This window comes from Xiphophorus maculatus, chromosome 5, assembly GCF_002775205.1.
Source record: "Xiphophorus maculatus strain JP 163 A chromosome 5, X_maculatus-5.0-male, whole genome shotgun sequence".
NCBI classification, from domain to species: domain Eukaryota; kingdom Metazoa; phylum Chordata; class Actinopteri; order Cyprinodontiformes; family Poeciliidae; genus Xiphophorus; species Xiphophorus maculatus.
Genome location: NC_036447.1, coordinates 2,980,614 through 2,992,650, shown reverse-complemented (window position 1 = coordinate 2,992,650; position 12,037 = coordinate 2,980,614). Strand labels below are relative to the sequence as shown.

The following is a 12,037-nucleotide window of genomic DNA, read 5'->3' as shown; positions in this document are numbered from 1 at the left end:
CCTGCGATGTAGCAGACAGGACAAATGAAGACTGATACGGCTTAAATGCTTCATTTGTTCAACGGTACAACAGAAAACCCAGCAGGTTAGATCTGAATGCTTAGACAAATTGCATACTGAAAATAAACAAAACAATTTGGTCTAGTTTCTACTGCAAATACCTTCAATACACTTGAAATAAGACAAAACTAACTCAGAAGTAACTTTTCAGAACGACAGGAGCTTGTCTTACGTCAATAATATTGTTGAAAATGTTCAGTAACACTTTATTTGATGGGATGTGTAGAAGACTGAGACAACTCTGTCAAAAACATGATCTGAGTTTCAAAATGTCCTTTTGGCACCAGCAGCTCAACATCTTCAATAAATGAAATGAGAAGCAACTCATTGAGCTGAAATAACCTGCTGCTGACGGAAAGACAGTTATCCTAAAGTAAACATTCAACAGGAGATCGATTGGTTAAACCAGCAGCATTATACAATTAACTTTGTGCATGTTCCTGGGTGTCTACTGCTTCTAGAAACAATCCATTGATCTGATTTCAGTTTGGACCAGTTTTCTTGTAAAGTTCACTAAGATGACATTTGATGAGAATAAATAAAGATGAATGAATTTTGAACTGAACTGAGAACAAGTCACGCTCGGTAGATTTACAGCAAGGAAACAAATAAAGGAGGTGGGCAGATACTCAAATAAGAGTAGAACTACTTCTACATATTTTTACTCAAGTAAAAGTAAAAAAATAGCCATGAAAGAAATGAATCAAATAAAAGTAAAAAAAAAGTGTTTTGTAAAAATCCATTCAAGTAACTGATCAAATTGTCAATCTCTTCATTTTCTAAAACTATATCAGAACAAAATATAAAGTTAAGTGGAAATTTTGGTATTTTAAGGATGAAAATGACAATAATTCATATAAGCAACAAAAAAATAACAAAATCCCACAAAAGAAAATTTTTCCAAATCTGTTTCTTTCAATAAAAAACTTATTAAACTTTAACAAAACATGATTTACATTCAGTGGGTAGAGAATACAGAATTTTAATCAAGTCAGAGTAGAAATACTTCATAGTAAAATTACTCAAGTAGAAGTAATACATGCAGCACAGTAAAAATACTCCTAAAAGTACAGTTTTAAGAAAAAATGACTCAAATAAATGTAATTGAGTAAATGTAACTAGTTACTGCACATAATTTTCCACCTCATTTGGGAACAAATATCTGAGATAACTCATGCGACTAGAGGATGTCAGGCTGATTCCCGTTGAGGTAAAGGAGTGAAAGATGCTTTAGAAATCCTTTAATTAATTCCATTTTGTCCCTTTTTTCTCCCAGTGTGGCTTCAGAGAAACAGCTGCCATAAGAGAAACTTTGGACACTTCATGAGCAGGAGAAAAACCTGAATCTGATATATAGAGAATATATAGATACTGTTAGATTCTCCTGTTCTTTGCTCTGTGCCTCTACTTTATCACACAACATCAAAACAGCGCTCCGTTCCCAGGAGAGGCCGGCCTTTTTATCTGCTCCCCAGCTTCCCACGGCGGGCCGCATCCACCTATAATCTACTGCTGTTTCATGTCTGGAGCAGCGCAGAGAGGATGAGGGACGTGTTCAAGTGAAGATCAATGAGGTTGTGTACACAGCATATGCGCATCTGAAGAGTCAAATTCCTTTTTTTCTTTCCGAGGTGCCATCTGATCTAATATTAAAGAACATAATATATAGATACATCCACGGGTCAGGTAATAAATATTACTAGAATGGAAAACAGAGAGATTTCCGTCATCCGCAGAGAAAACAGCTTCTGTCTTTTGTTACTGAGACACCTCTCGGAGGACAGACAATGAAAACAGTAAACATCCTGCATTATAGATTCGTCAAAAACACGTTTGGCTGTTTGTCACAAGCACCTTGTTGTTTAAGGCAGTGCCAAGTGTCTGCGCCTGGAAAAATCAAAGCCCACCGATGTATTGGCAGCAATAGCTGGAGAGCGAAACTGTGTCAGGGAAGTGAGGGGAATCCCCCCAGCGACTGTTTTCCATCCGCTCCACATCTGGCTGCTGAAACCTGCAGCGACTCTCTGCTCACAAGGAGCAGAAAAACAAACCTTAGGTTGTTCTCCTTGCAGTGCCTCCCCACCCAAGTGGCACAGACTCCGACCAGACAAAGGGATCACATCTGGAACATTCCCCTGCAGGAATCCGCGTGAAAACGATGGATCACAGTCAGATTTTAGAGCCAGAAAAACACATATAAATCAATCCCAGGCTGCAGTTCCAGTATTGTTAAAACAGACTTTTATGAGTCACAAACACTAAAGCAGGAGGGGATTACATGGCTGACAGATTGTTTAGAAATCCTTCATGTTAATGGAGAAACGTCTAAAGGTGGTGCGGCCTCTTGGATGTAGTGAACAGTTTTGTTTTGATCATCAGTGGGAAACATGGACGTAAACATGAGCACCGATTCCTCCTCACACAAAAAAACTGGTTTTCTGTTGGGAACAAACTTTTCTCCTGCTCTTTCTGAAACTCCTTCAGGAATCCATCCCAACATGGCTCCTCTATTAACCCTTCAACATGTTTTTACCAGCGTTGCTCTGAGAAGTGGCTCTTATAATGAGCTCAGCAGTTTCAGCAGGTGCTTGCTAATTGTTGCTGGCTAGTCTGAAGGAGTCGAGTGGGGGAGGACTGTTCTGTGAGGTAGAAGCTCGTTTGCTTGGAAACGGCATCTTAGAGGAGGAGTTGCACCTAGAAGGCGGAGCTAGGACCAACCAGGCGTTTTGTTGGGCTGAATGGTTGCCATGGAGATTAAAGGATTTCTCAAACACGCATAAAAGAATCCAAACACTCCAGGTTTGTTTCTGATGAGGGAATAACATTATAACATAAAGCTAAAACGAAGTTGATTTTAGCTTATACTGCCCCTGTAAAACAACAAACCCAGGCAGTCCATCGGTACGTCTGTCAAAACAAATTCTGCTGGCCGATAAACTGTCTCAGAAATTAATGCAATAAACCATAATATTGTTTTCAACTAATATAATGCAAGAACACATTCTGAAAGATAAACTTTAAGTTCTAATGAACATTTAACACTGGAACTGGAAGACATTTTAAATATTCAAAATAAATAAACAAAATAACAAATGAACTAACTTATGAAGTCTCTGTAATTGAGACTAAAGCACCAGACTGAAGACTGAAAAATGAAAAAACAATAAATCATAAAAAAATGGAAATTATTGAGTAATTAACTGATTTATTGCTCATTGCAACAGACCAATGCTCTGGTGAAAAAAATAGAGTTAGTGAGTTAAAAACCTGACCACAACTGAAAAGGTAAAGTTGTTTAAAAAAATGATGAAATCTGTGGGGGGATAAAATGACGCTGAGTTTATTGTGTTGGAATGAATTAAAGAGGAAAACTTTGCATCTGGAGCTGCTGATCAAAGTCGTTCCCACAGGAAATCTGCCTTAATGAGAGCCATACAAGAAAAGAAAGGAGGAAGACAAGGAGAATGAAAGAGAAAAAGAGAAGATGGAGATGACATCCCATTCTTACGCAGGAAAAAAGATGAATCATGTGTGTCGCCTGCTGCGTGTGTGTGTGTGTGTGTGTGTTATGGGCGGGTCGAAGGGCGTTTTAACGTCTTCACTGTGGGAGCGTCGGAGGTGAGGCCAGGTTAATTAAACCCAGGGGAGCATCAGCTGAGGGGGCGCGCGTTTGAATGTGTCACAGAAAAGCAGGAGCGTGTCAGCCAAGGCCGGATGGCGAAATGTGTCGACGTCGCATTTTACACCGAAAGGAAGCGAGCGACGGCGCAGACAGAGATCGGATCGCTCCGACTTATTAATGTTTGTCATTAGAGCGCGTTACGCTGGAGGACAGGACTGGAAAACAGGCTGAAGAGTTTCTTTCATGGGACAAATATTGACAATAGTCGGCTCCTGGGTATTGGAGAAGGAGGAAAGATGCAAACTATGTTAATGAATGGTAATTAACCGCCGGGGTTCGTGTCTCCTGAATCCCGGCTAAATTGGTCCCCGAGTTGCAGCTGAAGACAGTCCTCGCTTAATCCTTTATTATAAAAAGATAAAGGAAAACGACATCATTAGCATATATTTGGGAAGAGAAGTGGGGGTGGGATTAAAAAGTGGAATTATTTCTTTTTAATTCCTGAACACAGGATTTTAAACAAATAAAAAAAAGAAGGTGCGAAAGTGGAAAAAAGGAAAAGGAGGATAGCAACTCAAGGACAGAGGAGAGCGGTGTCGGGATTTAATATTCAAAAGGAATAATAATAAGGTAGGGAAACAGGAGCAGATAAAAGAGATTTGAAGCAGCTCCTTCTTTAACAAAGCCCTGCTCTGTATGTGTGAACTCGCCCGGGTTTTTGTGAATGACGTCACCAGCAGGGGGCGCTTGTTACAGGCTGCGTCGCGCAGCCAATCAGGAGGCCTGCAGAGCGCCGACTCCGACCGACTGGAAACGACAAAAAACACGCTCAGAAAAACAACTTTTGCTCAGACGAAAAACAACTTTCAGCATAATTACAGAATGAAACCATCTGAAAATATCCTTCAAAAATACATCAAAATGTTTTTACGTCTTCTTAAGACGTTAGAAGTGCAGACATATTTGACTCTAAGCGTTTGATAAAAATGCGTAAAAATCCTGACAATAGATAACTGTTTAACTAAACTGAAATAATAAAACCGAGTCAGTAAAAAAAGTCGCATATTAAAATGTTAGTATTTTAAACGGTTCCTACAGGAAAAAACATACCAGAACATTTTTATTTATATTAATATCTACCTGTCCACCAGAGACAGTGAGGAAGATGGTAATGATAATAAACCTTTAAGACAAACGCTGCACAAAGTGGCATCTTGAGGTCAAAACAACTGGAAACATAAAACCGTTCCTGTTTAAAAACTACAGAAATAAACATGTTGAAGTTGGAAAAAATAGATTTGATCAGACGAGACTAAAAACTATGACTGAGAATTAGGGCCAATCTGATAAAATTATGAGAAAAAATAATAAAATTACAAAAAACAAAGACATAACATAACGAGAATAAAGTCATAATATTTTGAGAATAAAGTCAACAGTATTATGACTTGATTCTGATAAAACTATGACTTTATTCTCATACTGTAATATAATAATAATACATTTTATTTGACATTGCCTTTCTAAGCACTCAGGGTCACCGAATAATAAATAGAAACAATAAAATGGAAACTATAAAAGGCATTAATTTATCTTTATTCTTGCAGTTTTACTGTTTATTTTCTTAGCAAGGCCCTGATACTCAAATGTAACTGATGTGTGAAACAATCGAAAAACAAACATGAAAAAGCAACTTGTATCCATTGTTAAGCAGGGTGGAGGATCTGTGATCCTGTGGGCTCATTTCTCAATTAGGACATCTTTGAATATTGGAACAATAAAAACCTGGTGGCCTTCAGCAGAAAACAGGTCGCCGCTTTATTACAATAATAATCCCACAGAAATATTTCCAAAGACTTTTTTGTTGAATTATTCTGACATTAACGCTTCTGGAACATAAATGATTAATTTTACACTGAAAAAACACAAAACCTTACCACGTATTTTTATCTACACAGTTTCTAATACACTTGAAATAACACAAAATTAACTTATAAGTAACTTTTCAGCAACATACTGATTAATATAAATAATTCCTTAATATTGAACAGTAATTCCACTGGCAGATTATTTCACTCTAATTTTATAGGCGAGATTATCTGCTAATGGAACTAGAACTTTTGCATCAATATTAAGGAATTATTGACTTAAATCAATCTCCTATATTTTGCTGAAAACTTACTTGTAAGTTAGTTTCGTGTTATTTTAAGTGTAGTAAGATATTTAGAAACTAGACTGAAAATATGTGGTTAGATTTGGTGTTTTTGCAGTGTAAGGCCTTTTGCTCGTCTTTACCACGGTTACCAACAGATCTGAGAGTTTCAAAATGTCCTTTTGGCACCAGCAGCTCAAGGCCTTCAGCAGTCAGATAAAATAAAGGGAAAGGAAGCAGAAGGTTCATAAAGGTGTAAGTTAAAGATCAGCGTAAGCGTCTGCCATGTCCCCCCCAACCCCGAGTTCAGGACTGCACCGTAAATTAGTTTGGCTCCGAGGGGCCCCGCCTGACAGCCGGAGCGCGCTGAGCGCAATCACAGATGTCGAGGGCTCATTTACTAAAGTCGGGGTGTGAGTCGGAGGCCCGGAGTGAGTTGACAGCTTTACTTTTTTTTTTACAACAAATATTGGTCATGCTGCCGCGGCTCCGTTTGGCTCAAGCCGGCCAGCGCTGAGCAGGAACCGGGCGGGAAAGTCAGGAGAAGAGGATGGTGGAGGGGGGTGAAAGAGGAGAGGATGACAGTTTTCCCAGCCTCAGCCCAGGGAGTCAGGGTTTTTCGCTGACTGGTGCTGTGAGCGTGGCCAGCTCTTCTGTCAGCACTTTCCTCTCCTTCATCTTCACGCGCACAGCCTCCATTAGCTGGCCGGCAGAGGGAATCTGCAGGGGAGAGAAAGAGGTTAGAGGAGGAAAAGCAGGAAAACACATCAAAAAAAAAAAACTTTTCAGGCGGCCTGTTTGCTGTTTGGTGAAACCAGAGGAACCAAATGGATCCAGAGGACGTGTCAAACTTCACAGCCTTTTACAGCGTCTGTGTCTGATTTATGGCAATGCGTGTTCCTGAACATGCAATCAGTCATTCATCCTTCATTTCCAGTTCCTTTCATTCCTTCTTTCAGAGGGACAGAAGGGAAGCTGGAGGCAGGAAGCTTACATTTTCCTACTGTAGACAATGTGTCAAACTCAAGGGCCGAATCCAGCCCACAATAGCTTCTTAGTGGCCGTCTTCACTGCATAAACACAAAATCTTAAAAAGTATTTTTGATCTAGTTTCTAGTGCAAATATCTTACACTTGTATTACCTCACCTAAACTAACTTACAGATAACAGCAAGAGACAGGAGCTTGTTTCAAGTAAATAATTTCTTAAAGAAGTATTACGTAAAAACTTATTCTTTGAGCTTTACAATCATGCTATATTGTTATTCCCTCATGGAAACCATACCTGGAGTGTTGCCTTGGTTCTTTCATGCATGTTTGAGAAATCATTTAATCTCCATGACAACCATTCTAAACGCCTGTTTGGATCTAGTCCCGCCTTTGAGGCATACCTCCTCCTCAGAGCTGCAGTTTCTAAACTTCTGAGTTTACGCCTCACACGTTACTCCCCCATTCTACTCCTTCAGACTAGCCAGCAGCAATTAGCAAACACCTGGTGGAAGTGTGCATCTGCTGAGCTCATTACAGGAGCTGCTTTTCAGTGCAACGCTGGTAAAAACGTAGATAAAGGGTTAGTAGAGGTGGCTTTTTGAAGGCGGAGTTTCAAACAAGGCAGGAGTTCCTTAAAGAGACAGAGGCCCAATTCCAAGGTGTTAAATTGCAAAGTCAAATTTATTTTAAGTTACATCTGCTGCAGATAACATTTTTATAATAATTGAAGTTAACATATTTACTTGATTATGATATAAAATGGCCCCATATGCTTGGAAAACATAATTCTGCCCCTTTAATATTAATAAAAGAATTACCAGTTCAACTATGAGATTATTTAACTTTTTCATCAATATTAAGGAATTACTGACTTAAAACAAGTTTCCACATTTTGTAGAAAAGTTACTTTTAAGTAAATTTTGTCTTATTTCGAGTGTACTAAGATATTTGCACTAAAAACTAGACCAAAAATTCTTGGTAAGATTTTGTGTTTTTGCAGCTTTTAAGATAACAGTTGTGTGCTTAAATAGTATTTTGTCAAATTGAAGAAGTTTTTATCTGTTTACTGCAAAATTGCATCAATCAGTTGCCCCAGTTTTTTGTAATTCTGCATTTGCGGAAATTCACGGGAGATCCACACATAATTTTATAGTAACTAGTGAGATTATCACAAATTTTCACAAAAAAAACAACAGATTTAAGTGGTGACCTCCAACCTGCAGGTGGCAGTAGTTCTTACTTCTACTACACTGCTTTGTCAGCTTCACCCTGTCGAGCTACAGACCGTGATCGATATCAAATGGATGAAAAAGTCACATTTACCGTCATACACAAATACTGCCAAATTACTTGTCAATATTTCTAAATTAGCACCACAAAATCTGATTCTGATTGCAAACAAAAAAATAAATAAAATCCTGGAAGGACTGTCAATTTAATTTTAAGAAGTCCTTATCAAATGCAGACAGCTATTTATTAATATTTGAACTGTTAATGGGTTTTATTAATAAATTCTGCCACAATCAGCCCTTGGGAACATTCATGATTTTGATATGACCCAAAACGAAAATAAGATTTTCCCTCAGATGGGCCTAAAGATAAAAATCAACCCTTTTACGTGAAGAAAAATGGCGCCTGTTGTCTTTTCTTCATGCACCTGAGGACGGGCGTCTTCCCTGGAAATCTATCGTTCTTTAACAGAAGCACTTGCAGGCATAACTGGGAACACTGGGAATGCTTAGAGGATTGTTTGTTATGTGAATCACTGGTTGGTGTTAATACTGGGAAGACGGGAGGACAATTGATGTCCCCTGAATCATACATGAAGCGAGGAATTAAACACGAAGACGCGTCCAGTGTGTCTGCATGGTTGGAATAAAAGCATTAAAATGTTTATGAGTCCCGATCGCCCCGTTTTCAACTGAAACCTTGACAGTAGCGACTGCAAAAAACGCAAAATCTTACCATGTTTCCAGTGCAAATATCTTAACACACTTGAAATAAGATAAAACTGACTTATAGATAACCTTTCAGCATGATATAGCAGCTTGTTTAAGTAAATAATTCCTTTACATTGTTGAAAAAGTTCTAGTTCCATAGCACGGTAAAAATGTGAATTTATCTGCCACTGGAACTAGTACTTTTTCAGCAATATTAAGGAACTATAGACTTAATATCTTGCTGAAAGATCATCTATAAGTTAGTTTAGTCTTATTTCAAGCACACTAAGATGTTTGCAATAGAAACTTAGAAACTAGACCAAAAATATTTGGTAAGAATTTGGAAAACACAAGATTCAACAGATTCAACACAGTTCTGTTGGATTCAACAAAAATAGTATTTTCTGTTGGATTCACAGGAGTAAAATTTTGCTCTACAGTGAATATTTCACAAAACCTTTGAGATGTCTTTGCCTGGATTACTATGGATCTTCTGAAACAAAGCAACATACAGCTGAGAGAGATCTGAAACTATAGTTGGTTCATTTCTGATGTGCCTGGAGAGTGAGACCCCCAGATAATAACACTTGTCTTTAGACCCTCACAGACAGTCTTTATTGAAAGTAACAGTATCAGGCAACAGGAGGCCTTCTGTGCCAGGAAGTAGTGTGCATTTGTGCAGCAGGCACAAGAAAACCCGGCGCTGCTCCTCAGAGAGCGTCAACACCCGAAGTAACTGCTGAGACATCTCGCTTCTCTGCCGTCCTCCAGGGAGGACGCACTCTCTGTCGGCTGCACACGTTTCCTAATCAACTAATTGCACTTAGAGCCACTAACTATGCAAACAAACCCACTAAAATAGAGACAGAGCCACAACACAAGGCTCAGAGGGACAGGAAAGTGGGAGACGGGATCATTAAAAGTTCCAGCGAGGGAATACGTGTAAACAACACAAACAGGTAAACATGATCTAGATAAACTTCACATGTGAACTTACGCCAAAAAAACAGATATCAAAGAAATTCAACTCTTCCTTCAGTCATTTTGAGTCTTTTTAATGTCCTTTTTGTAGAGTATGAGCTCCTACAGCTGTTATTTCACATACAGCATCCTGTCCTCAGAGACTGGCAGTAATTAGTTACATTTACTCAATTACATTTACTTGAGCACCTTTTATGAAAAAAATTTTTTTGGAGTATCTTTACTACACTGTACTTTCATTATGAAGTATTTTTACTCTTACTACAGTAAAATGTCTGGATTTTCTACCCACCGAATGAAAAACAAACATTTTTAAACCAAAGATTCGCCAGACAAACACCTGCAGTTTTTGTTAAAGTTTCATAAGTTTCCTATTGAAAAAAACTGATTTGAAATTTTTTTCTTTTGTTTGATTTTGCTATTTTTGTTACTTATATAAATTATTATCATTTTGGCCACTGAAATACCAACATTTCCACTTTAACTTTATATTTTGGTCCATTTGACGATGTAATTTTTTAATATTAATTTGATCAGCTACATTTACCAAACAGTTTTTACTGTAGTTTTTTTTTTTTTACTTTAGTTTGTATTTGTATGATGAAAGCACTTCGAACGGCCTTGTTGCTGAAATGTGATATACAAATAAACTTGATTGATTGATTGATTGTTCAGATGTGGCAGCTAAAGTCAGTTTTAACTCTTTTTAAGAGACATTTTTCACCAGTATGAGGGAGTCTGTTCCTGCTCTTTGTTTTTCTACTCATGCATAAGAGCCGTTTAAATTTAGCACATTACCAGCCAGCCCTGCTTTGGTTTCCAGGTATTCTGTTATTATTGAATTTCATCATTTATTCTTCTCCTGTTTAAACCTCAAACATGACCAAGGCTGCAGCAGGAGAGCTGAACCCCTCTGACCCCAAAAGGGACAGGAATGACTCCGAGCCTCTTTCATCTGACTGCCACGCTGGCTGGGGACTGATACCCTGCAGGATGGTTGGAGGTGAGCTCTGATGCAGCTGCTCTGCTGAGTCCCCTGGGCTGCTTAAGGCAGCGTTAAGAACTGGCACTAATGTTATGCTACAGTTGATTTAGCCGGGCCCTTGTCCCCTTTGGCAGAACTAACACTAGAACCAGCAGTAAGCAACACAACCCCTGTTTTGCAAGAGACCCTGTCCCCCTTGGCAATGCTACATTAGCTACTGTAGCACTAAGCCATGTTAACTCACATCTATTACTATTCAACAGGCCCTGCAGAGGAGACCTTTTCTTCTCTCTAGGTATGATTTCATGAGTATCTTTTCAGTGAACTCACACACAAACCCACCAACACATATGCGTGTACGTATGTGTGTGTGTGTTACATCTATTTATACATGAGGCAAGATTGCTGATGTTGACGACAGCTATGAATACCTTGGGAAGCCTCGGGCGGATGGAAACCATAAAAAGGCCACAGAACAGTGAGCCATGACAAAGTACCAAAAAGAGTAAGGGAGGTCCTGAAGGAACCGCTGAACAGTGAAAACAAAACCTAAGCTATCAACATGTCTGGCTTGCCAGTCATCAGATACACCACTGGTGAATTAGCCAGAGAGAGAAGATGCGGACATCAAGGCAGGAAAGCATCAGCAGCGAACAGAGAGTTTCAGGTGAAGCACTGAACCGGGAGACTGCAAGCCGAGTGGAAGAAACTCAAGTTATCACCTTTGGGGTCGTGCTGTGGTGGCGCAGGGGGAGAAACAGAGAAACACAGATTACTGCAGTGATGTCTTCACAGGTCTGACTAAGAAAATAAAAAATAAATATAAATTAATCAGATCCAGAACGCCACTGACTCCCTGGAGTTCAGAGAACAGACTTTAAAATACTGTTGTCAGCTTCTACGCACATGAAATCTGGAACAAACTTCCAGAAAACTGCAAAACAGTCGAAACACCGAGTTCCTTTAAATCAAGACTAAAAACCCACCTGGTTAGAGTTGCTTTTGAACCATAATAGGTGAAACATTGACCAACATTTTGATGAGTAACGATGGCAGTTGACAAAATGTAATGTTTACTGCTTGAGTGTGTGGGATCTTTGTATTTTTGTGTTTTTATGATGTAAAGCACTTTAAGCTGCCTTGTTGCTGAAATGTCCTATACAAATAAACTTGATTGAATACTTTAAAATGCGCGTAAACATTGACGGAAATGTGGCTAATGAAATCCTAGTGACTCAAACACTCGGCAACATCAACGAGTATGAACGTGTGAAGCAAACACCTGTTGCTTACGTACCTGATATACAC

The 12,037-nt window shown here is 38.9% G+C and overlaps 1 protein-coding gene across 2 annotated transcripts in view; it reads right to left on the bottom strand.

Moving 5' to 3' along the window:
• Nucleotides 1-5,858: 5,858 nt before the first annotated feature.
• The window catches only part of cntln (centlein), a 112,081-nt gene continuing 105,902 nt past the window's right edge, over nucleotides 5,859-12,037 (bottom strand). For both annotated transcript variants that reach the window (XM_014476186.2, XM_023333206.1), the window contains one exon: nucleotides 5,859-6,554. In XM_014476186.2, coding sequence (XP_014331672.2) covers nucleotides 6,444-6,554 — 111 coding nt within the window. In that variant the 3' untranslated portion in view covers nucleotides 5,859-6,443. The remainder of the gene's footprint in view (nucleotides 6,555-12,037) is intronic.